General features: G+C 43.2%; 1 protein-coding gene and 1 pseudogene across 2 annotated transcripts in view; both read left to right on the forward strand.

Annotated features, from left to right (window-relative positions):
- Positions 1-3855: 3855 nt before the first annotated feature.
- nbr1b (NBR1 autophagy cargo receptor b) lies at positions 3856-23272 on the forward strand (the record flags this gene model as incomplete). Its single annotated transcript, XM_080009545.1, has 24 exons — positions 3856-3957; positions 6199-6261; positions 6570-6588; positions 6672-6694; positions 8040-8249; positions 8999-9076; positions 9590-9933; positions 10859-10984; positions 11310-11519; positions 12031-12190; positions 12274-12357; positions 12444-12629; positions 12829-12948; positions 13101-13176; positions 13867-13977; positions 14086-14262; positions 15758-16018; positions 16311-16521; positions 17848-18051; positions 18717-18808; positions 19363-19429; positions 19945-20038; positions 20763-20937; positions 21652-23272. 23 exons carry the CDS (start codon positions 3856-3858, stop codon positions 20934-20936), a joined length of 3192 nt encoding a protein of 1063 aa, XP_079865671.1. The 3' UTR covers position 20937; positions 21652-23272.
- Positions 23273-24092: 820 nt separating this feature from the next.
- LOC307236951 (transmembrane protein 106A-like) overlaps positions 24093-26459 on the forward strand; it is a 9168-nt pseudogene continuing 6801 nt past the window's right edge. Inside the window, exons 1-2 of the transcript XR_013844771.1 lie at positions 24093-24212; positions 26408-26459. The exon at positions 26408-26459 is cut by the window's right edge and continues 148 nt beyond it. The product of XR_013844771.1 is annotated as a transmembrane protein 106A-like (transcript). The remainder of the gene's footprint in view (positions 24213-26407) is intronic.

The raw sequence follows: 26459 nt of genomic DNA on the forward strand, positions 1-26459 counted from the left end.
GCAGTTCTGAGAGGTACTGTAGTGTGCCTACAGTATGACTACTCTAGAGCAGAAGTCTACCATTATTCCAAAGTATGGATAAATGTGTCCCCAGGTCTCATCAAATTCACCCCATTTTGATTTACAAACAGAAATCTGTTTTGAACCGAATTAATAACTTAATTAAAAAAAACAACACACAAGTATTTGAGACTTTGAAATGAATTTGCTTCTTATTGTCTCTTTTTTTAGTCTGAAAGTGTGATAGTTATAATCCCAAATTGAAGAATAAAGCCTTTTTCTTTTACTTTAAAATGATCTATAATGAATTTTGAAAAGACACTGGTAACATGATTTATAATCTCTCTGTGTATAATCTGATGAAACCCATTGTATGCATTTTTTGTGTTTTTATGACATCTTCTTTCGAAAACCAGACATCGTCAATGTGTATCCATCTAGTATCCATGTGCTAACTTTGCTAAGTCTGCAACATCCGCCTTGTCAGCTCGCTCAGGGTCAGTTCAATGCAGTGCCATGAAGGTGAGAATACGCGTGCACTCCAATATTAGGGGAGGCTGATTTGACCATAGAGTTGAGAGTGATGGTGTGCTGCAAGACATACCACAATTCAACCCGGTCCCGTGTTTTTCGTGCTCAAAGTCATGAAAAATTGCATCCCACGAATGTCCGACTTTTTCCCGTGCAACAAATAACTACATTTAAACCAATTCATTTGAATGTGGAGATTTTTTTTGTGCTCGCAAAACTAAATGTAAAGCAATTCATTTGAATGAGGAGATTTTCTTCCACTTTAGAAGGTGGCCATGGGGAGGAGGGGTGCGCAGATACGTACACTCAAACAAAAACTAACCAGACAAAAGTGTGCCACCCTGAGGAGGTGAGGGGGGACCGTAGATGTATTACAATTTTAAATGCATGGGTTTAAATTTTGTTTAGACTAGCATGAAATAAAATCAGGATATTGCTTTCCCTTTTTTTTTACTAAATGATCTAATCAATTGAAGGTTTTGCGAGAATAGGGATATACTGTAGGGTCATACCCACATCATACCCATGAATTTCATTCATAGATACAATTTCATTGGCACAATGTAGCCATCAGCCAGTGCAGTAGACATTTCCATGGTAACAGCGAGCTCCACCAATCAGACACGTCGCTGTTATACTTTATGGGTAGTGTAGTACTTCTCCATGACATTGTGATTAAAACATGTTTTTCTTAAAGCAAGGTTGAAATTATATCGACTTGTGTCTTCTTCATGAGCAAAAATGAAATATTATATACATTGCGTAATATTTAGGAAATTATTTTTGAACATTTGAAACAATAACCCTTGCCAACTACAAAAACGTTAATTCTGTGCCATTTTGTTTTGCATTCTGATGCAATTACCTGGGTAAAGTAGTTTTATTGTTATTATCTAAAAAGATAAAGGTTTGGATGAAAAATGACGTGCATGGGTTAATTTGGTCGGGGAATATACCTGCGTTATCAGAATCTACATATGTAATTTCCAAATCCCTGAATTATATGTTAGGTCATTTTTGACATGGTTATATTGACACCATCTAAAAGTACATATCCAGAGTTGTCCAAAACAGTTGACCTAATTTTGGTAGCTCTTTTAATTACTGAGATATAAGGCTCCAAAGGTGACCTCCGGTCAGGGTTCAAAGGTCAAAATCTCAGTTTAGGGTCAACTGAAATCTCTCAAACACACATATGTTAACCTCCAAGACAAGACCTTCCCAAAAATCAGTTTGGTTTTGTTCTACAACAAAGTAAGAAAAATAAAATGGTTCCTTCCCCATGCCTCTCCTGTTGCCTCCCAAAATAAATAATAAAAAAATGTATTGAAGAATTCCTATGAAAATTCCATCTGCCAACTCAGCCGCCGCCGAATGACTCTTCTGACTCATTCAGTGTGACTTGTCAAGCAAGAACTGTCACAATACAAGGGTCACAAATACAAATGGAAGACTGATTTATTTATTTAGTATTTAATTAAATATATTTTTAGAGTACTACAGATGCAATGTTTGCTTTGAGAATGCTGATGGAAAAGTACAGGGAAGTTCAGAGGAAGTTGCACTGCGGCTTTTGACGATTTAGAAAAAGCATATCGATAGGGTGCCGAGAGAGGAAGTGTGGTATTACATGAGGAAGTCGGGGGTGGTACGTAAGAGTGGTACAGGATAGGTAGGAGGTCAGTCAGACAGTAGTAAGGTGTGCAGTAGGTGTGACAGGGGCATTCAAAATGGAGGTGGGATTGCTTCAAGGATCAGCGCTGAGCCCTTTCTTGTTTGCAATGTTGATGGACAGGTTAACAGATGAAATCAGGCAGGAGTCTCTGTGGACTATGATGTTCGCGGATGACATTGTGATCTGTAGTGAGGGTAGGGAGCAGATTTGAGGAGAGCCTGGAGAAGTGGAGGCATGCATTAGAGAGAAGAGGAATGAAAGTCAGCAGAGTAAGACAGAATACATGTGCCTGAATGGGAGGGAGGGCGGCGAAAAGCTGGGAATGCAAGGAGTGGAGGTGGAGAAGGCGGATGAGTTCAAGAACTTGGGGTCGACCATCCAATGCAGCGCAGAGTGCGGGAGAGAGGTGAAGAAGAGAGTGCAGCAGGGTGGAGTGGGTGGAGAAGAGTGTCCGGAGTGATCTGCGACAGAAGGGTTCCAGCAAAGTGAAGGGGAAGGTCTTACAGGACGGTAGTGAGACCAGCTATGTTGTACGGTTTGATACTGATAAAAAGGCAGGTGGCTGAACTGGGGGTGGCAGAGTTGAGGATGTTGAGATTTTCATTGGGAGTGACAAGGATGGACAGGATTAAGAATGAGTACATTAGAGGTACAGCTCAGGTTGGGCAGTTTGGTGGAAAAGTGAGAGAGGCCACATTGAGATGGTTTGGACACGTGTAGGAGAGATGAGTTCGATTGGGAGAAGGATGCTGAGGATGGAGCTGCCAGGCAAGAGCAAAAGAGGAAGGCCAAAGAGAAGGTTTATGGATGTGGTGAGGGAGGACATGCAGGCGGTTGGTGTAAGGGAGGATGATGCGCAGAACAGAAGGTATAGGAGGCTGATGATCCGCTGTGGCGACCCCTAACGGGAGCAGCTGAAAGAAGAAGAAGAAATAAATATTCATTTATTACATTTATTATGATTTTTAAATGCAAAAAACAAACATATATACCAAAAAAAGTAATTGATAAAAAAAGATATGACTTACGTTGTGTAAACAATTTTTCAAATAAATATAGCAAAAATTTGATGTGATTAATTATGTTCATATGTGTTATCACATACGTCTAAACGCGCATTTAAATGGTCAATTCACGCGTGGACCGTTTGCAGAAGTATTCGTGTATTGTGACACACACACACACACACACACACACACACACACACACACACACACACACACACACACACACGCGTCGTGGGGGGTCGGAGTAGATCTATTTTATTACGTTCCTGTGAATTGTGACACAGAAGTCCTTCCATGACGATCGCATCTCAAACAAAGCAGTCGACCTCTCCATCTCCAACTCCATCTCCGTCTCCGTCTCCATCTCCATCTCCGTCTCCATCTCCGTCTCCATCTCCATCTCCGTCCCAGTGAAACGCGCACTTGGTTACGAACGTTGACGCTCGTGAAGACGGACGCCGCGCTCTTCCGGACACGTGACCATGGCCTGGGCGTGTCCAGGGCGCTGATGTAAACAGTAAACGCGTCCCTCGTCCCCGCGGCCAAGTCGCAGCCGAATCGCTCCGTGTCCCGCCCGACGTCGCGTTTACGTCCCCTACGCTTTTGTAACGATGCGTTGAAACGCGGCGGGACTGCGGAGCTATGGACTTCTACATCAACTTGAAGGTGAATTTCCGCGGGAATGCGAAGAATTTTCACCTGTCGGGCTCCGAAACCAGGAGCTGGGAGTCCATGGAGGCCATGGTAAGCCGGGCGGCGGACCGGATCTGTTTTTGAATGTATTGTGAATCGTGATTTTGTTGCCATGTAGCCTCGGTGTTAACGTGTATGCATTACTATAATAAAACACCGTGTGAGCCTTGTCGTTGTGCATCACATAGATCAGTCGCAGGCGATGGCATCGACTTAAAAATGCCAAAATGCCGTTTTAAACGGAATGAAATGTCCTAACGTTGCTTGATATTTTTTACACGACAAATTATATTGTCTGTTGTTAGATTACATGACATAGATATTTCATTCATCCCGGCAGGGAAATTGTGGTATCACAGCAGCATACAAAAGTAGGTGATCAGAATGATCAAAAAACAAAAAAAAAAATGAAAATTTGGCTTGATACTATTTTTAAAAGTAAAAAAGATAAAAATAAAAGGTCGATATATGATAAACAATAACCTAAACAATAACCATAAACCAATAAACCTCTGATAAATCAGTGAACCTTTGAACCTTGTATTCTTCTTCACCACCAGTAAGCACATGTCAATCCATTTGACTATGCTGAAAAATGAATACTCTGACAAGCATACCAATTAACCTTAAAAAGAAAACAAAATACAGCAATATACAGAATACTCAAAGTGTGACGCTGCACACAGTATTAAAAAATAAAAGTAGAAGGGCTAAATTGGCAGTATGGTTGTTAGAATTGGTTGTGGATTACATTCTACATATGTGTGCAATAATACGGGCACGGATAACAATAGATGAGAAGGTCCAAATGTGTACCAATGCTATTGCTAAATGATTGCGATATCTGAAGTCTGTGACTCCTGAGAGAATGCTTCAGGTGTCTGTCTCTGTTTGACCAAACTCTCTATCCATGAATACCTGCGTCTTCCCATTAATGGTTCCAACTACAACTCGTTTTTAGGAATAAACACTAACGTGGCCATGAGACTGCTTTTGACCTCGTTGTGGAAATGGCTATGATAAGAGCTCCACTGTGGTGCTGTGGCAGTGATGGAACTACACCTTAGTCTGTTGGGTTTTATATTCCACCTTTTGTGAGGCGTGGAAAGTCCACTAATAAACGCATTGATATCATTCACACTAGACATTAAAATGTCACACTGTGCGGCGTTGTGTCATCCGCTCAGATGTGGCTTCTTGGCCTATGTAGGCCATTCATTGCCAAGGCATTTGCCTGTCAGATGTACTCATTGGGGATTACTGAAAGGTACGCTTTAATAAAGATTTCACTTTTCAGTGGACCAGCATTCCTTTCGACCATTGATGATAAGTACAATATTCAAGCAATTATGCAGTGTGAACAAATGTGCACGGAAACTAAGAGCTAGGCAGAAAATTAATCAACTGGACTGAAGGACAATTGTGTGTGTGTGTGTGTGTGTGTGTGTGTGTGTGTGTGTGTGTGTGTGTGTGTGTGTGTGTGTGTGTGTGTGTGTGTGTGTGTGTGTGTGTGTGTGTGGGGGGTCTCTTCACCATTCAAAACATGCCATGAAGCTGAGATCACGAAGAGCCATATTGTGTCACATGTCAAGAAAAGCCTTATTTTCTGTGTTTTTGACACATTAAAGCATGTTGCCTTTCTCTTAAGCAGATGTTTACTGGGTATTGGCTGATAGTATACGTTTAGGGATCCAAATAATTTCCTACGATCCCTTAGTTTTAGAGTTAGGCTGTGCCAGGGCCATAAAATGCACAAGCTAATTTGCTGTTGGCTTAACATTTTTAACAATGTCCACACAACACAGCAGTGTGTAAAGAGTTGTTGGGTGGCCTGACGGGACCTTCTGAAATAGCATACAGCGTACTTTTCAGTTTGTCCAAAACCCTAGTACACGTGCGCGCAGATGGAGGCCGTGAAATGTCTTCTCTGCATTGAAGCTTGTCCATCCATCCAGTCAGAACCCAGGACCTTATTGCTGTGAGGCAGCAGTGCAATGCACTGTGCCACCTACTAGTAAACTGGGATGATAGTACGAATATTCGATTAGAATAAAATTTCGGACGCAGGGTGTGACTAATGTTAGCAGCCGGGTCATTCTCATGAAACCACCATGAAATGGATTGATACACATATTCACAGAATGTAAAATAATTCAATAAAATTGTAAAGGTATGCCTACTGTATGGCAACACTTAGCTGTTTAAAAACAGTGGGCCATATAGTAGGCACACTACATACTATACATCTCAGTTGACCATTATTGAATTAGTGTTTGTGTGTCACCTCCTCAGGTGAAGCGTTCCTTCGGCCTGTGCAACCTCCAGGTGAACTACTTCGACGAGGAGAACGAGGAGGTGAGAAGACAGGACATTCCCCTATTGTGTTAACCTTAAAAAAAAAAAGTAACAAGCTCCAAATTTCAATTCAACATCCACTATAGAAATTTTTTCCTAATTCACAACCCAGGGCCAGCGGAACGAGACGCTGCCTGCCATTATTACTTCAGAAAGTGCCCCACTTTCTGCTTACCACTGAAATAGCCGTTGAGACACTCAGCGCTGGATTTAAATTGTCCCTAATTCATTTGTAATTCATTTTTTTTACACTCAAGTCAATTCACTACATTATAATATTAATACCATCTCTGTGTCTGTTTTCGCAGGTATCCATCAACAGCCAGGGTGAGTGAGCGGTAGTAATACACACAATTATTTGAATTTCCTTCTTTAAATGAAAGTGAATTAACTTCTCGCTTTGGTTCCAGCGGAGTATGAAGAGGCATTGAAGGTGGGCCAATTTTTATAGTTTAAAAAAATTGTATTATAGCTTTCAAAGTTTATTGTTTTCATTTATTTTTTTATTTTTTTAACTTCTAACCAATTTATAATCTGGATATCTATTGGAGATGTGTTTGAGTCTTACTAAAGAATACATTTATTTTTTTTGTATCATTCCTTTTAAAGTTTGTTATTAAATTATTATTATTATTATTATTATTATTAGAGGTCCAGCATGCATAACACACGAACACGGTTTATGTCTCATTTGAACCACGCTGTCACAAAGACCTCATGGTTGAAGTTTCATTCAAATCGATCCACAAACAGAGCATGTATTAGCGAAAAACCGCACCAAGTTGACCCAAAATACTCAGTTGGTCTTGGTTAACTGACACGCCACATGTTGGAAATTGAACGAGATGAGATTAACAGGAAGACGTTTTATGACGTCATCATATCATTTACTATAAATGTACAATTTCCGATTGAGAATGTTGAGTCGGACAGTGTCCAGTGTGCGTCGTTGAATGAGTAACTTTGTAGTCTTTAGAAGTTACCAAACTATCGATTTACGTGTATGTTTATATAGCTTCTTACCTGGTAGATGTCAGTAGATCTGTTAGATTGATATTTAAAATCCATGGCCCACAATACTTTGCCGGATTAATGGAAAAATTAATAGGAAATAATCCTCTGAGTGTCCCTCCAAAAAACTGTAATGTGAGAATCAATGATGAGTTCATAAGACAGTGTGGTGGCGAAAAAATAGAAGCCGTGCAATGGTAATTACCCACAGAAATATCAAAACTTTTGTCGTATTTTATGGAAACGTAACTTATGGAAAATTTAATCCAAGGAAAAAACTCGACAAATAAATGACGTGCCCCACACGGCACCAAACGACCACCCCTCACTGAGAGTGCGGCTCTATTTCCACAGACAACACGGTGAGTTCTAACAATGAGGAGTTCTGGTTTACAGGCAAATGTGGACGGTCGTTTTAAAGACAAGAGGGTTGCACCGTGCAGAGCGCATTGTGGTTGCTCCACAAGACGAGCAACCAGGAGACAATAGACCGGGGGAAGCCCATGCTGCATTCTAGCAAACTCTGAAAATTGGGCTCCATTTCAGAGAACCCGGGAAACTATTTTCCAGGTTCTCTTTATTATTATTATTATTATTTATTTCTTTATTTATTTATTTAGTCAAATTTAATATATTTTTTTGTTCATTTTCAGGTTTATGTTTGTTTGTAACTTAATGCTTACCTAATTCTTGGGGTTATTCTATAAGGATTGATTTATAAATTTGACTTTTATTCCATGTATGAACATGCTTTAATAAATGTACAGAGCGCTGCCAGGCAGGGGAACCGCCTGCACATGAACGTGTACGAGACGCGGGGCCAGCCCTCCCGGGTCCCCGCCGCCACCCTCCCGGCCCCGGCTGCCGCCCCCAAGGCCGAGCTCAAGAGGGGTTTCCGGCCCCCGCAGCAGCACTGCCCCGCGCTTACCCAGGCGGTCAGCCGCAAGGTGCAGGCAGCCGTGCCCGAGCAGGGAATGGTGAGAGCGCACGGGATCTCGGCACTGAATAAAAGAATGAGAAACACTTGGGACGGAATATTTGAAATTTGAAATTATTTTATAATTAGAATGCCTGCTTTGAGAAAAAATGATCTCCTCCAGTCTTCAATTGTAGTTTCTCTGTAGCGCCACAAGATGGTGCAGCGATGGCGTTAGCATTAGCATTAGCACACGAGTGGCGTGAAAGGAAGAACGTGAAACCAGGCGTGGAAATGGTCGCCCTTAACGACGGCCATTATTCGGAAACAAGGGACCACCCATTTCCGCTATTGACCAATAATCACGTAATAATTCAAAATAAGTGACCTAGGAATCGAGTATTCCACAGTATTTGCCGTGTACCATGTTGAAAATGGAGTGTACATATTTCAGTCAGCAATATTTTCACGTCAGGGATTCGCGCTGTAAAATTGTGCATATGGCAACAAGATGATATCGTAATTTCATGATTATACCACCGCCATATTTAGTATTTAGCCTCTGACCTAACCGGGTTACCGCTCCTCCTTCTCTTTCTCATTTTGTATTTGTTTTCTTGGTGCTGGGAAATAAAGTGGGAGTAGGGTCATTTGTATATCGCAGTTGCTACAATAACAAGAACATGCTAATGTTGTTGCTAATGTTGAGGATAACTGATGATAAACATACAATGGGCAAAACTGGTAAAGCCCTTTTTTTTTTTCCTCCTGCATACTGTAAATGGCTTTCATATTTTTTCCACTGCCAAGGTGATCTTGAAGGAGCTGAAGGGGACCAAGGAAGAAGACAAGAATCCGCCGGCCTGGTTCACCTCCTACATGGAGAAGGTACCAGTGTAAACAAACAAACAATAATGTGCTGCAGTTGCCTTTGTTCAGGGAAAACAAGGACGAGTGTTTTGTTTGGAAAAACTTGTGATGTCATGCTGTTACCTTGGCATGAAAGGAAGATGGATGTTTTTTCGGAATAAGATCCCATCCAGATGGGAAGATTGTGTGATGTCATGTTGCTTTGATGTCACCCCTGTTCTCTGGGAACACTCAGACTTGAGTGATGTACCCCAAAATTCCGACTTAAATGGCCATTACTTGGCGCCTCTCCGAGGTAGAAGATTCGATTTCCTCTGAGTTTCATGGAATGCAGCATGAAACTGGGTGACTCGGTTGGGAAATGTTGCTGTAGAAGTTTTAACGGCTGCTAGGGGTTGTTTGAGCTGGTGTGTCATGTTTTGAGAAAGACATTGTACAATTTGGGATCTTATAGTTGTATTCCCGAGTTGTCTCTTGTGCCTGAATGAATCAAACCTTACATTTTTATTCTGTCTTACACCCTCCTTCCAGTTCAAAGACCAGGTGGTGCGCGAGGCGGTGGAGAAGATCTGCCGGGAGTTCTCGGGCCAGTGCTGCATCCACAAGCCCCTGGGGGGAGGCGGAGCAGCGGGGGGGTCTGGGGGAGCGGGAGGAGGTGGCGGTGGTGTTGGAGGAGGCGGAGGGGGGTCTCGGGATGGAGGTGCTGGGGGTCTCGGTCCCGGTCCGGTCCCCGGGGCCCGGGGGGACACTGGGGCCCAGCAGGTCCCCGAGGTGTCGTCTTCTGCGCTGCCCGGCGCGCCCTCCTCCTCCGCCTCCTCCGCACCACCCTGCTCCTCCTGCCGGGGACAGACCGCCGGAGGAGGATACCAGTGCAGGTATGTAATGCCTTATTAACTCAACAACTAACCAAATAACTCATTAAATAACTACTAATTAACTAGCTAGCTAACTAAAGTATTAAATAACTACTAATTAACTAGCAAGCTTACTTACTATGAAATAACTGTTAACATCCAAACTAAGTAAAAAAACTAACTACTTGCGAATTCACTAACTCATTTTATAATTACCTATTAACTAGCTATCTCACTAACTTATTAAATAACTGTTAACTTGATCAAACAACAGCTTGCTAACTAACTTGCTCATTTCACAACTATCATTAACTAGCTTACTAACTTGTTAAACAGCTACTAACAACTAACTAACAATATGAATAGTTACTTACTCATTTCATTTCATAACCACTAATTAACCAATGTAGATAAACTATTAAGTAACCACTTACTTATTAACTAAATCAATAAATAACTACATACAAACTTACTCGTGTCATAACTCCTATTGAACTAGCTAGCTAAGTAAATTACTAACTTAATCACAAACAACTATGTACTAACTAACTTACCTATTTTCATAACTACAATTAATGTGCTAACTAATCAAATAAATTCTAACTATCCCAGTAAAATAACAAACTCATTAACTCCTCAATTTGCATTGAGTAGTGGATTTTCTTCTACTCGTACTTGAGTATACACAGTGTGATGTTCACTACTCTGCTACTTTTAGCCCATCTGATTGCTAAAGAATATTCTGTACTTGTACACGCTTCAAAAAAAAAAGTTGAACGTTGAACATGTTTATGTTGAATATACAGTAAGTCAATACGACGCCAATGGTCTGTGTCTGAGAAAGGAAAGTGAAAGAAGGAGGAGTGCCAGTGAATTGAGACCTAAGCGCCAACGTGAGTTAACCAGATCCCAGCCCCTTCGTCTGCTGATCTCTCTCTCTCTCTAGTGTGTGTACGTCCTGCACGCTGTGTGAGCCCTGCAGCTTCTCCCACGACCCGAGTCACAACCTGGTGCGGGCGAGGACTCCCCTCTCCATCCCGGAGCACGGCTCCCCCGCCCCGGACCACAGCAGGTAGGGGTGGCACCGGAAACAAATGTACTGGCGGCTATGACGGTTTTCGCGCGTCGGCTTGGGAAGATTTCTCAATAACTGCACCTGTCGGGTAACAACACAGATTCGTAAAAACCGTCGTCAACCAGAGTCAAATCTGACAGAACCGTTTTAGGAGCTCCCACCCTTAGAAGTTACCGCTCTCCAGATGGATGTCTCCGCTTTTGTTTGTTTTGCCGGAGAGCTGCCCTGTACGAAAGATGTTTGATGATGTGTAGATCTTTCATTCCCTGAGGTTTCATAGCCCTCCTGTCTGTTACGCCTGCTTCATCTTTGTCTCTCCCAGGTTCTACCGACGGGGCGACCGCAGCTTTCGGAAGGCCGAGAAGCAGCGGCTGAAGGCCGAGAAGCGTCAGCTGAAGGCCGAAGTCAAGGAGATCAGGAAGCAGCTGCGGATGGAGAGGCGGGGCTTGCAGTGGAGCTCGTCCCACCGGGATGGGAGCTCCTCCCCCGTCTTGCTGCAGCCCCGGGCCACCCAACACAACAACAGCCCAGAGTAAGTGGCTCCAGTGTAACACGAGCGTTGGGCGTGTTGTCTCGTATCATCTGTTCCCGGCTCCTCCTGGTAGCATTCTGAGGTGTCCTTGAGCAAGAAACCCAATCCCAACTGCTCCCAATTAGCTTTGCATGGCTGCCTCCATCGGTGTATGAATAAGTTGAATTAGCTTTGAACAAAAGCAAAAGCTAAATGACGTCATGTAATATTAGCATAAAGCATCTGCTATACCGTTTCCTGCTATACCTATAAGAGTTACCAACATCTCATCTTACCAGCGTCACCAATGCATTTACTTTCATGTCCAACAATACACACTTATTATATTCTTCGAAACACATACTATGCATTTTTATGGGGGGATAAGGTATGGAATGTAACAAATTATTCTGTCTGGCTGAAACTAAATCACAAACTTGCCAAAATCCTCTGTGAGCTCCTGAATTGGTTGTAGAGAAGTATACTCGATGGACAGTAATTGACCGAGTTGCTGTCACAATTTTCTGCTCAGGCGTCCCAAACGCCCCTGCCCACTGGTGGTTCCAGCCATGACGGCGGTGTTTCTGGACGAGAACCTCCCAGATGGCACCCGGCTCCGGCCTGGCACCAAGTTCATCAAGTACTGGAAGATGAGGAACACCGGGGGCGTCAGCTGGAATGCTGACACCAAAGTATAGCAGCCCGACTTATTAGAACGCTGTTATTTCCCAAATAGTTCTGAGTTCAGCGATGACATTGTTGGTGTCTCCCGCAGCTGAAGTTCATGTGGGGAAACCTGGCCGTAGGCTCTGGGGATCGTTGGAGGGAAGTGTCTGTTCCCTTCCTCCAGCCTGGACAGGTGAGGCACCGGGACACTCAAACACCTTAAATACATTAAATCTTATGCTGCAGTGATGTGTTGACATTGGGTTTTATGTGCTGCAGGTCGGCGTGGTGAGCGTGGCACTGTGCTCCCCCGGGGTGGAGGGCTCCTACACCTCCCACTGGCGTCTGGCCCACGGTGGAGAACAGTTTGGCCCCCGGGTCTGGTGCAGCATCGTGGTCGACCCCCTGGCCCCAGCTGCCATGATGGCTGATGGCATCCTGGTGTCCCCCTGCGTCACCCCACAGGTAGGATGGGTTGGTGGATGGATGGTAGTTTAGTCAAATCCTTCCCCACACCCTCCTGACCTGACCTTTCTTGGAACCATTTGTTTTCTTGCCTGTAGTGGACTGCAGTCTGTTTTTGACACTATGGGGTGCTATATCCGTTAACCATACATCACATATTTTTGTTTTATACTGTAATGTAGTTCTGCTCTGTCTACAGGGAAAGAACCCACTGTCTGGAGCAAAGGATGGAAAAGCCTCCACTTCCAGGGACCAGCCTCTGCTGTCGGTGGACCAGGAGGACTATTACATCCCATCCGTGGACCTGCTCACGGCACAGGTGACTAACTGAGCTTACGTAGCTTTTTTTACCATCATGGTAGCCATAGTCTCTTCTTAGCAGAGAACAGGAAACAAACACTACACTGACCTTCCTTCGTTTTTCCTTGTGTATTTTTAGTACAAGTCATCTATTTATTTATTTATTTTCAGGACCTGCTGTCTTTTGAGTTGCTGGACATCAACATCGTGCAGGAACTGGAGAATGTCCCCAACAACACCCCAGCAGGTGAGCGCCCTTTACCTGGTCCGAAAAACACAGAAATCACAGAGTTCAGGGGAGGACGTGCTTCAGACATTCAAGGAGGCGGTATACTAGAAAAGAACAAACAGCTTTATGAAGCCATTGTCGGTACACTTAATGCAAAGTGTATTATTGGTGCAATATACTGTGTCGGAATGGTGATATTTGGATCAGTTTTAGACAGAAGAGATCCCCTTGTTTCGTCTAAAACTGATCCAAATATCACCATTAAACTGTCCAAAAACCGGTGAATAGTTAATGCTGGGGGCATGAACCACTAAACACATCTTTTTCATGGTGCCTTCAAGCATTTTTCAAAGAGGATGCTTTGTTGTCAGCATCCTGACATGTGGCTTTCCGGTGGTTCACAGACCGAGACCCTACATGTTGCTAGTTTTCAAATGACCGTGGCCAACCAAAAGCAGCCAATTGTCCGGTACAAAAATAGTCATAAAATGTTCATCAAAACACTGCAGATGGCTTGTGACACACACCACTCTGGAGAAACAAGATTGTTGTATCTCATCAGGAACACTGGGCACACTTGATGATTTTCTCTGGCATCGATCTGTTCATGTTATTTTGTTCTGCTAATTTATGCCCTTTCTGTTATCTCTTTTTCCCCTCATCCTTTTTTACTTATGTATCCATTCAACCGTCCATCGTTTCGTCCAGACATGACGCCTTGCATGTCCCCTCTGGCCCACGAGGTCCACCTTCAGGACAAGTGCAGTCCGTCCTTGGGTCTGATCCAGGAAGAGGCTGAGGTTGTCACAAGTGTTATGGGTAATGGAGACTTTTTGTTTTTCCAAAATCATTCAACAAATTCAATGACGATGGCTCCCAGTCCCATCACTTACAGTACTTGATTCTACCGACATCCTCTTTTCTCAGAGGTTCCCACGGGGGCGGGTTCGGCGGGTGACGGTGGCGGAGTCCCTGCCCAGGAGGAAGGGGGGGATGACATCAGCGGGACACAGTTTGTCTGTGAGACCGTGATTCGCTCCCTGACCCTGGAAGAAGCCCCTGACCATGCCCCCCTGAGAGGGACACGCCCTGGCACCAGTAAAGGTGCCATCATCTTAATCCATCAACCATACTAAGGATTGTAAATGTTTTGAAAAATCTATGCTCATAATTTTATTTATTATTATTATTTATTATTTTATCAGTTTTATCTTGATTAAGGAAACTTTCACACATGCAGTGTTATGTCCGTTTGAATGGAACCATAGTCAGACTGGCCATCATGAGCTCCAGGACAAATCCCGGTGAGCTGGTCGCTTAGTAAAAACAATAGCGAGTGCGTCGTCGGCCTACTTTGATTATGTACCAGCCCCTCTTAATCAAAGTGGGCCGACGACGCACAAATGTGCAGTACCTGATGTTTGTAATTATTTATTGTTTATAGTCATGCCCAGAAGAGTAAGTTCTTCAAATTTCAAGGTTAAAGAGATCAAATTCGCAATGGCATTATGTGACTTGTTTCCTGTGTTGAAATATATTATGCAGCCTGTTCAAATATAGACAATCATGAAAAACTGACTGCCTGAATCTATCATGGTATCCTCACAGTGGTGACCTGCTGGCAACAAACCTTGCATTCACTTGCTCTTTAAATTACTAGAGTATCCATCCATTATACTTATAAGTGGTAGTATGAAGGGCTGGTGTGTTTGTATGTGTGTTGATAGGGCTGGGGTAGTGGAGTACCTGTGGGCGGGTTGTGGTGGCCTGAATGAAACCCTGATGCACTACCCCTTTGGTAGTTTGATTGCGGTTAGAACACTATTCGACCACGTTTCGACCCAATCACAGGAAGTGAGCCAAACATGCTGTGTGTTGTGGGTTTCGGGTGGGCATTTGTTTATATATTATATTATATTACAAATTGGTACGCATATTCACAGACAATGTGAAATAATTAATTTAAATATTAAAGTGCACAACGCCTGCTATATGGCCTACTTAGTTGTTTTTATATATGATATTATTTGAGTGTTATCTTGTCAAAAAATGTATTACCATAACGTGTCCAGGTAAAAATATATTGTTCCAGTGATGTACCCCTACATTACCGTGACATTGTAGTATTTCTTAATTATAGATTTCTTAACTATAAACATGAAAAAAAAAAAAAATAATAATAATTACAAACATGACAATAGAGTAATAAGGGGATGTAGTGATGGAGTATACATTTTTCACTGTCATTGTGTGTCCACTATTTTACACTAGACTAAGCTAAAGTGCATTCATTACCGTAACATCAATCTTTAATTGTACGGACGGTGGCTGCCCTCCTCTAACCACGTGCAAACAGAGCTCCTTACATAACCCAAAATGCAATCTCTTAAAGAGACAGGCCCCATAGCTAAGTGGGCTTAGGCGTGCTGGACCCAGGACTAATAGGTGCGAAAGCGCCCTAAATGTACTTTACTTACCAGTTGCTTAGGAGGTAGAGAGAACATCTGGCAAATATATCGAAATGGCTGCACTTAGATAGGTCATAGAGACTAAAAAGGTGCTGCATATAATTCTTGCAATCCTCTCCCTTCCCTCCCAGTGTTGCGCCCTGCTGCCCAGGGAGGCTCGGCCGCTTCCTGTGTGAAGAGCAAAGCGCTGAAGACGGAGAAGGGCCTGGAGAGCTGCCCCTCTGGCAGAGATCCCACCCTGAAAGAACCGGCCAACCTGAAGGCCTCACTCCCGGCCCCTCTAAAGGCCTGCCTGCCGGCCCCCCTGTCGGTGACCCCCGGCGCGGGCCCTGGACCAGGCCCCATCTCCGCCCCACCCAGGGCCTCCACACTGCCGGAGTACAGGATCCCAGGTGAGCTGATGGCTACTCCTCACTTAACAACTGAGTTCCCTTCCGACGACTAGGTCGTTTAGCGAATTGGTCGATAAGCGAGGAGCTGCCCCCTTACCGATATTTCAGTCTTGGAGATTGCAAACGCTAGTGTAGTGAATACCGACCAACAGCAAGAACGACACTGAGATTGAGAAAGGTTGACGCGCGATGAGATGTTTGACGCTGAGATGCCGCACTGCCATTTCCACGACCAAAGTTCTCGTACAGCGAACAATACCGACTGGCATACAGCTCTGTCTCTTTTGGACAGATGAAGGCAGAGCTGCAAAGAGCGTGTGCACGGAGCTCCAGGGAAAGACTAGAGGGGCAGAGCAGCAGGAGGAGGGGGAGGGGACGAATGGGGGAGAGCAGAAGACTGAGTGGATGAGGAGCCGCTCGTCCTCTGCCTCCTCGGAGGACTACATCATCATCCTCCCTGACTGCTTTGACACCAGCCGGCCACTAGGGGAGTCCATGTACAGGTATGCACACACTCACCACCTTTATCCTTTTTACTTATTTTGCTGCTTTAATATATTGAAGTTCTTTAATATATTGCACATATTTCAAAGCAGGAGACAGACACATGTCAATGTATTCTAATTTTTTAATTTCTTAATTTTAATAATTCTAATTTCTATGTCAATACAACAACGTAAGTAACACAATGTTAACTACTAGTTGTTACTAGTCAACATCAACAAAAACTAACCAGCTTGTCACGTTCTCTGCAAAGCGTGACAAGCTGGGTAGCTCCTTCCACCATTGGGCCACCATGCATGAGACGAGTCTGGATTCAGAACTCATTCCACGCAGTGGAGGCACCACCAGCTGGCACTCATTTGCAGAACTCAGAGGGCAGGTCGGGGTATATAGCCTGATGCGTGAGGCATCTACAGGGAGCCAGCAGGCTTTGTCTGGTTGAAAACCTGGCGTGCTGCTGCATTCTGAATCATCTGCAGAGGTTTAACAGTGCGTGCTGGTAGAGTAGCCAGTAGAGCGTTGCAGTAGTCTAGTCGCGAGATGACAAGCACCTAGACAAGGAACTGTGCCGAGTGCTCCAACAGGTGTACTTGTCTGAGCTTCCTGATGTTTTACAGAGTGAATCTGCAGGATGAGGAGACAGAGGAAATTTAGTCAGAAAAGGTTGACTGGTCGTCAATCACTACCCCAAGATTTCTAGCAGATTTGGATGGCATTAATGATAACGAGCCGAGCTGAACATTCATGTGTTGAATTGTTGGACTTACCAGGATGATGAGGAGCACTGTCTTGGAGAGATTCAGTTGGAGGTGGCGTTCCTTCAGCCTGACAGAGATGTCTGTGAGGCATGCAGAGATCGGAGGGAAGGAGAGGTAGAGCTGGGTGTCATCAGCGTAGCAGTGGTAGGAGAAACTAGATTCAAAATTCAAGAGGTTATTTATCACATACATATACATAGTCATGCTGTGAAATGTCATGACACCCGGTGATTACGCACAATAAGCTCTGAAGGTATAAAAAATACTAAAATGTGCGTTATCCACACGAGGCGCTCGTGCAGGCGGCGATTCTATGTGCCTGGATGACTGATTCCAGTGAGGAGGTGTACATTGAGGGATCCCTGTGGGGACCTGGTGTGACTTAGAAACCCTAATATTTCTATTCCTAGGATGTGAGAAACTAAAAGTCCATGTAAAAAATCCAGATTCTATCTGTATTAGTATTATCCCACTGTGTTATTTAAGCATATTAGTTATTTAAACATCCACTCACACTTTTTCCGGCCTCTCCTTCAATATCCTTCAATATTTTTTGTTTGTTTGCAGCTCGGCCCTGTCCCAGCCTGCCGAGACCCCCAGTGAAGCAGAGACCCTGTCGGAGGGGACCACCGTCAACAGCACCATCGGAGCAGGGCTGGGCGTGTCATCCACTAGCAGTGCCAACGACATGCTGTGCACCTCACAGACACTGGATGATGAGCCGCTGACGCCCGAGGTGGTGGCACCCCCTACGGCCATCCTTACACCAAGGTCCATATCAATTGCACGGAGTGATTTCTATGACATTGGTGAATTAGGGATGTATGGGAGACAGCTTCTTATACCAGGCTAAACTTAAAATCTTATTCCAAGAACTGTACCAAACACGCATGGCAAATGCATTTGTATGGCAAATTTCATACATTTCGAGAGCCATTCAAAGTGCTTTAATTGAGGCAGAAAAGATAATATAAAAAAGCTATGAACATGTCATGGACTCTTACGACTTACTCACATCCACTTGAGTCATCAGAACTCAGCTATAAACTCAGTAGGACTGTTAAAAATGCACAAGATCTAAAAACATATTTTTTAAAAAGACACAGGTCAAAAGTGCAAATAATTTAAAACGGGCTGATATTCCACTGGAAAGCAGCTGCAAAACATGAATGTATTTCAAGCCTGGATTTGAATGTAGTAAGAATCAACAATGTTTAGCATAGTAAATATAATTGTGTGTGTGTGTGTGTGTGTGTGTGTGTGTGTGTGTGTGTGTGTGTGTGTGTGTGTGTGTGTGTGTGTGTGTGTGTGTGTGTGTGTGTGTGTGTGTGTGTGTGTGTGTGTGTGTGTGTGTGTGCGCGCGCGCGCGCCTGTGTGTGTACATGTGTTTTCCCGCTTGCGGTGGACATTGAAATCTTTGTTTCCGTGCCTCGCAGTCCGGAAAGTGGCGGTGACACAGTTGCGGGCTCGGCCCCAGCAGATACCACGCAAGCGGCGGCAGAGTCGGAACTCTACCAAACCGAGGAAGGTGAGCTCATGACACACAAAACCTCACCAGAGATTGAATTGAATGATCTGAATTCATACACACACACACACACACACACACACACACACCACATGTGTCTCAGGGTGCTGGTGGCTCAGGGACAGAATAGGATACCACTTTTTGGATAAACAAAATTAATGCTCACCCACCCACTTACTCTGTTCATATGTTATGCAAGAAAGTTTAATGTTCAAAATCTATTATACTTTTACAGAAATACAACTGAATACACACATTTCTAAGAGCAGACTGTGTGCTTTAATGGAGAATCACAGGAGTTTCAGGGATCTCCGTCATCAATACAATTAATAAAAAATAAAAAAATTTAAAAAAAGGATGGTTAAGGAGGATTAATGCAATATAAAACTGACTCAAACTCGGATGTCAAAAATAAATATGCATATGATTATAAATAAATATAATAACTATAATAATAATAATCCCAGTTATTATTTTGATTTGTTTGAATGTATTTACACAATGCATATATTTCAGAAGTTGGTGACTTCTTTTTCTTTGTTTTTTTTTTCCAGGCTCCAGACCCCAGGGGGACAAGACTCAAGGTGCCGGAGACACGGGGGACAACCCTGAGGACCCCAGGTCTGCCTGCCTGTCTCTCTCCAACGTTTAATTCACTCCAAATTTGCTTCACAGACTTTTTTAACCGCTTACGTGCTTCTATGTGTCAAAAAGCAGAAAATCCTGTCACTTTTCTTTTATATTTTACATGTTGGTATTTCTGGGAGATATTCTCTGATGTCCGGTTTTAGCCTGGGATAGGTTTCGTATGCAATACCTGTATCTCTGCTTCCCTAGTGGAAAATAATGCACGAAAACATTCGCAAACGCAAATACATTCAAAATATACATTTTCTCATAAAAATGTGAGAAACGCAGATAGATTTATATGGTCATTAAAAGCCTCAAATTACATGTGATATATCTTGAACTTGTGTATGTTAGTGTGTCATACTGTATGTACACTTTGACCTTTGGCCTTAAACAGTCAAGAGAAACATCCTTGTAGTTTTTTTTTTTGCATTTCAGTCTCATGGATGGATTGCTCTTTTGTGTGTGTGTGGTTGTGTAAATGTGTGTTGTGCTCTGGTCGCCAGCCACCCAGGCATCACCGGAGGGCTAGTTAAAGGAGCTCTCTCAGTGGCGGCCTCCGCCTACAAGGCCTTGTTCACCGGCCAGGGCCCCGCACAGGTGAGCGCAGCCTGTTTAATGTGGCAGAAAGATGTACGTTTCCACAATGTTCCATGATTTTTGCCAATAAGTCTTTTTCCAGGGATAAATGTCATATACTCCTTTTAAATAAAATGACAAAATGATGTGTCAACTCAACATTACTCTTACTGTACAAACTGTTTTGGTTGTTTGCATTTATGGCTGTACTTCTCACTGAAGCTCTTCAGCTTCAGTGAAAAGTACAGAGTATCAAACTCTGCTATTGAATGCCACACAATTTTTCGATGCTCAATGGTATTAATCAATAGAAGCGGTTTTAGTCGAAACTGGTATCAAAGGTATCGAATTTTAACTTCACACAAACTGATATTTTTACAATGTGACGCACTAGTTATATTCTATTGCAGTGTTTCCCAACCATTTTGAGAACTGTAGAATTGTGCTTATTATAATGGCAGACTTAGAGTGATGCAAGACTTGCGAACGATTTGTTCGTAGCGAACAAATCTTTGAAATAACTCAAGAGCCAGAAGTCACTCCAGCAAGGCAGGTCTAGCTATTTTCCATATTCAGGAAGTCCTCCCTCGCTCACCGTGCATTGCACCAACTGAAACGACCAAAGAGCTGTAAGAATTGGAAGCAAGCAGTGGAACCACTGTTGTATTGTACAATTGCTACCATTTCGGTATTGGATATTTTTGATTTGAATAGCTCATGCCCCCCACCCCACCTTCCTCCGCAGCCCCCCGTGGACGCGTCCACACAGGACACCATGATGGCCGTGCTAGTGGAGATGGGCTTCGGCGACCGCACCCTCAACCAGCGTCTGCTGAAGAAGCACAGCTACAACCTGCTGGACGTGGTCAATGAGCTGGTGCAAATGACCGACAACGACTGGTACTCCACGCGCTACTGAGGTTCGGGGGGGGGGGGGTTGGGGTTGGGGTGGTTCGGGGCCTCCTGGTCGGACAAAGCGAACAGGAAGACGACGGATCGCAAAGAGACACTCTGGCAAACTCTCTGGGAAACGTGTTAGACTATCAAACAGAGGCAGTCTCCAGCCCTGCTCTTAGCAAAGGCCGGCCACTCTCGCTTTGCATAGCAATTGTACAAAGATGAAAATATAGAGTTTAGCCGTTCGCAGCGGCACATTGGACGCTTTGCTTAGGAAATTAGATAACGACCGGGAGGGAAGAAAAGGGGGAAATAAAGTATTTCAAAGTGATGCATCGTAGGTCTTTGCTTCCTCCCTCGAAAACTTGGGAACTTATTTAAAGGTCAAATCATGTCACTTAGGAATATAAGTGTGTATGGGTGTCGACCTCCACAGACTGAACAGAATACACTCAGCATGAATGTACTGTAGTGTGACAACATTCCCTTTATATGATGTATTATTTATGAAACACTAAAAAGAATTATAGGGGAAAAACTACAGTGCTTAATTGCTATAGCCTCCTTTCATGAAAGATTTCAGTTGTGATGTTTTGGCCAGAAAATGTGTTGTTCCCCTTAACTTCCTTAGAGTGGAGTTTACCATTACTTAGTCATACCACTGAGCAGTTATGATTAAAATGACTTATTCCTAAAAAAATGTATATATATTAATGTCTCCTTTCCGTTCTGGGTAGATCTACTGTAGCTCCCGCAGGAATTCACCTACTGGTTAATCTTCATACATGGAAGGACTGACGGAAGGTTAGGTAACTGGATTTAATGCATCTGCGCCAACTGGTTATTCCAGGGAATGGGTTCCTTTAGGAAAGGTTGGAATGAGTTCATCATCCTCATTCTCCCATGTTGTTTATTGTAGTTACACTTGTGTTTTTACACTTGTGTTTTTATTTCATTTTTGTTTTGAGAGAGGGAGTGGAGCTATTTAAAAAGGATGTAGAGTATTTAACATGCATCGACCTAGGATAGATCCGTGTTTAAGAGTGTTTCTATGATATTGTACAGGAGTGCTTGAAAAGCAACATGTTGCTTCAGAAAAAAATGAAAATGTGTTTCATTGTTATGGTTTTTTTTAGTTGTGTTGTTTGCTGAATGCTCGAAGGGCAGTTGGGGAATATAAAAATAATCTAGTAATAATTTAGTGTGTGTATTTATTCCGGCTTGCTCTTTTTTGTTGTGATAAGATTTGCCCTGGTTTTTAGTTGCTTATTGTAAATTACTTTTTGGTTTTGAATTGTTTTGCACAAAAGATTTGAGTTGTGAGAGTTGAGATGTGAATTCTGGGCTCTTTCTGCACTTACAATGTTGTCGTCGTGCAATTTCACGCAGAAGACTGATGGAATATATTCCATTTTGATTTTATTGCGTCAATTGTCTTAACTATGATGACTTGTTTTCCTTTTCTTATTTTTTTCATTCCTAGTAAAGTGGAAGGTTGTCTCTCTGTGGCTAAAGTGTTTACCTCCAGTCCAGCTGCAAAGATACAAATGGCTTTATCTTCATGAATTCCAATCATTTACAATCTCATTCTATGTTTTCTTCTTTGGCGTGGGACAATGTGTTTGGGTTATGAACAGACTTTTAGCCATAAAACACAATGGTCTCCAGCTTGTTCTAAAAGGGATTTAATTAAATACTAAATGAAGTATATTGAAGAGCTGATATTGCAGTGATTACAATCAAGCTTTTGTGTTTGGACAAAAGTGATAAGGAAATGAAGCAGCTCATGTTCGGTCAGGAAACTCTTGCAACATTATGAGAAACTGGATCTCATTTGTAGGCTACTAAGTCCCAAAAAAGCAGAGCTATATTCTGCATTAATTAATAAAAGCTTATTTAGAAGTGAGAGTTGTCCTGGCTGGAATTTGACTCATTTGCTGATGACACCCAGAAGACGAACGAGGCGTGTGAACGATTAAAATAGGCATTTTATTTGGAGTAGAGTTTTGGAAACGGCAATGCGTCTCGTGATTGAGTGTCGTCGGGCTTTTCTCATGCTCCCGCCAAATATTAAAGTGGTCAACCTTTGTGGAAGATTATCGTTTGTCCAGTTAACATTCACAGGCTGGTTTACCGCAGCCGACTAAATTTCCATATCAGTTTGGTCCCGGAGAAGGACGAGCAGGCCATTTAGTTTGGCGACACTAACTATATCATAGTATTAACCTGGTAAAAAATGTGCAATTGGTCGAAGGGGGAGAAAGAAAACGCAAATTTTATTGCATTGCATCATAGCGTGCTTCAAGCGTATGCGTTCAGGGGAGATTTTTCATATCGGGGCTTAAACACAAGTATAGTATCCAGGATGTGGGGTGGGGGCGGGGTGGGATGGAATGTTTAAGCGTTTTCTTATGTGTTGCACTTTAATGACATTGTATGTGATCTGTGTCTCTAATTAAAGTCACTACATTTATCCCACGACTTATTGTGTCTTTATTACACGGCTGGTCAGTTATTTCTGAAGTTTCCAGCAATCCGTTAATAATGACCGTTGAACAACCACTGCGCCGCCTGGTTTCGCGTCTGTCGTATCACTCCGCCGACATGCTAATGCTAAGACTAGCTTGTGGCGCCATCTTGTGGGACTACATAGAAACTACAATGGAAGACTTAATGCGGATGTCATCAAAACCGTCCTATTAATTACTTTAAATAATTGACATTCATGTAATGTAATTGTTATGTAATGTAATTTATGAACAATTGAATTAATCATATCTTGATTAATGTTAATGTACTATTCAACATCAATAACAATAAATGGCTAGTCACTAACTACTGTGTTCTCGCAGCCAGTTGACATGGACTATTGTTTTTAGCTTAAACTAGGCATACTAGTTATACAATCTTTTCAAATCAATATTCCACCTCAATGTATTGTTTTATTTAGTAAGTTGTGTAATTTGTGATAATGTTAAGCCAGTCGATCATGATTGTGAAATAACCCCCTCCGTTGATCACCCGGTGGGGGGTTATTTTGTGGCTGCACATCATCCTTTACTTAGGACATTATGCACCGTGCATTACCGACGCATTGCTGCCATGAACTGAAAGATGCAATTTATTTTTAAATGAAGGCTCTGTAAAAATAGGAAGTGATGAAATGGCTGTCCTCCACCCGTCTATTTTTAAGTGATGTCAGCGCTAGAATGACAATCATTGACTCCAAAGTAAACAGGGGGTCGAGGCTGTTGGCTGGTTCCTACCGGGTCTCAATGCGGATCCGCTGGATCAGCCGGTGGGTAAGGACAGACAATCTGACGTCGTGGTCTGGCGAATGGTCACGTTTGGTCAAGCGGAAAAAAGAAATGCATTTTAAAAAGAAAACACAACTGCTGACAACGCACTTGAATTACATGTCGCGCGTTTCAAGTGCAAATATGAAAAACGGTCGAATACGGTCTTTAAATCACGTTGTAGCATAGCATAACTAGCATAGTTTAGCATAATTACTGAAATACTCAAGTAGCCTGATTAAATAACTCGCAGTTGCAGTCGAAAGTGTCAGATGTGTCCCTTTGTTTGTTTTGCTCGCGCCAGGTCGGTTGTGTTTGAGGTAAGTACTGGAGCTAAGTTGCGCTGAGGGTCATTTAAGGAGGATTTAAGGAGGAGGATTCGTGTCGATTACGCACATTTGAGCCATTTTAGTCAAAGTTGAGCTTATCGTGCGTGACGACCGGGTGTCGCGACACTTTCGACGGCGTACGTGCGTGACCGTATGTACGCGACGAACAGACCTCTTGAAGCTTGTCCCTCGGGTGTTGTCGTAGGGTGGCTGGGGCTGCTCGGGGAGGGAGTGGAGCGTCGATGCCGAAGCGCTGAGCTTTTCGGACTTATTCCGCCATCGCAGCGGGTTTTCACAAATATGTTCCGCGTCCTTCAAGGTCTTTTTTTTTTTTTTTGCAAAGTGCGCCGTACCTTTTTTCCACTATTTGGGTTTAAGTAGCACTTTGCCCAGGACGGGAGAACGGGGCAGCGTTACGGGGCTGATGGACACCGTGAGTCGGAATCCCGGTGTGTCCTACACCGAGAGCACACACACACACACACACACACACACACACACACACACACACACACACACACACACAGTAGATTTCGGGGGTTTACGCCTTCATCAATATTTAGAACACGTGCGATGCAACGATGGTCTTTTTATACCCACAAAGTAGTGTTATGGTTAGGTTTTGAAACACTTGTGAGTTTTACAAAGAGGATAGAGTAAATCATGCCTTATGTGTGTGGACTCAGCAGGGATAATATCAAATGAGAACGGTTGATCTACAGGAGAATAAATGTTTTGAAAGCAAACTGCATCCTATTCCATTATATTTTGAATTGTCACCTGGCGCCCGAATTTTGTGTTTTTCTTTGCGTAAATAAAGACATTTCCAACATAAATTGGTGCAGAAAAGGCACACAGTGGAGTGTTTGACGCCAGACCCCCTGCTTAATGTGTCCCCCCCCCATGTTGAAACACAGAAGACTGATGGAAGACTTGTCACACACACACACACACAGTTGTAGACTTAGGACCTCTACGCCTAGCGAATAGTGGACGTTCAAATGTTTATCAAAAAGTATGTACTATCCTTTTGAAATAATGAATGCTTATATACTTGATATTTTCTTGCCATATTGTCTTCTTCTACCTGACTGAAGGTCATTTGAAGTTATTCAGTTAGAACAGTTAGAATTCTCATTTTGGTCTGTCCTTTACTTTGCGGCTTTGTTAACTGAAAAAAAAGCTGCCTCCAAATAGTTTTTGTTCACTAGCTATGGTTGCGTTAAGAAAAATGGAGAAGGGCCCCACATCGGTCTTTGCGTGGGGCCGCCAAATCACGAAAACTGCCCCTGGGGGTGTGTTACCTCCTCTATGGTTTTGGCACTTTGTGTTGTATTAAATTGGTTATGTTTAATGTTGTTTCCTATGACTATGGTTCTGTGTTCAAGTGCATAGTGGTTGTAGGTGTGTAAAGTATGATTTGTTTTGTTGGTGTACTTGGTTACATTGTGAAACAACGGCTTTCTTATTGAGGGGGATGCGTATGTGAGGGATTTAGATATACCTCTGGGTATGCGCCCAGTGCCCTGGCAGGTCGGACAGTCAGCTGTCACGCCTGAGCTGTGCCTTCTGCTGGAGCCTCGCCCCCTTCTGCCATCCTGCTCGATGATTGGCACTTTGTTATTTTGCGCAGGTCGGTTAGGTTTGTCCCTCAGGTGTGAGTAGTGGTGCGTATTGGGACAGAGGAAGTAAAGTGGTGTTGATACCGAACTTCATCCTGTGATTGGTTCTAATTATTCCCATCATTCAGACAAAACCATACGGTCGGCTACAATAGAAGTAGGCTCTTCTGAGGGTCTAAGTCCAATTTAGATCATCAATCTCTAATCAAAGGCAGTCCCTTCTTCATTCTACTCTGCTTTTTACAGAATGGGAACTCTACCAAGCAGGTGTGTTGACGGAAGTGGAGGAGGGGTGGGA

Source organism: Zeus faber, assembly GCF_960531495.2.
Source record: "Zeus faber genome assembly, chromosome: 11".
Classification (NCBI taxonomy): domain Eukaryota; kingdom Metazoa; phylum Chordata; class Actinopteri; order Zeiformes; family Zeidae; genus Zeus; species Zeus faber.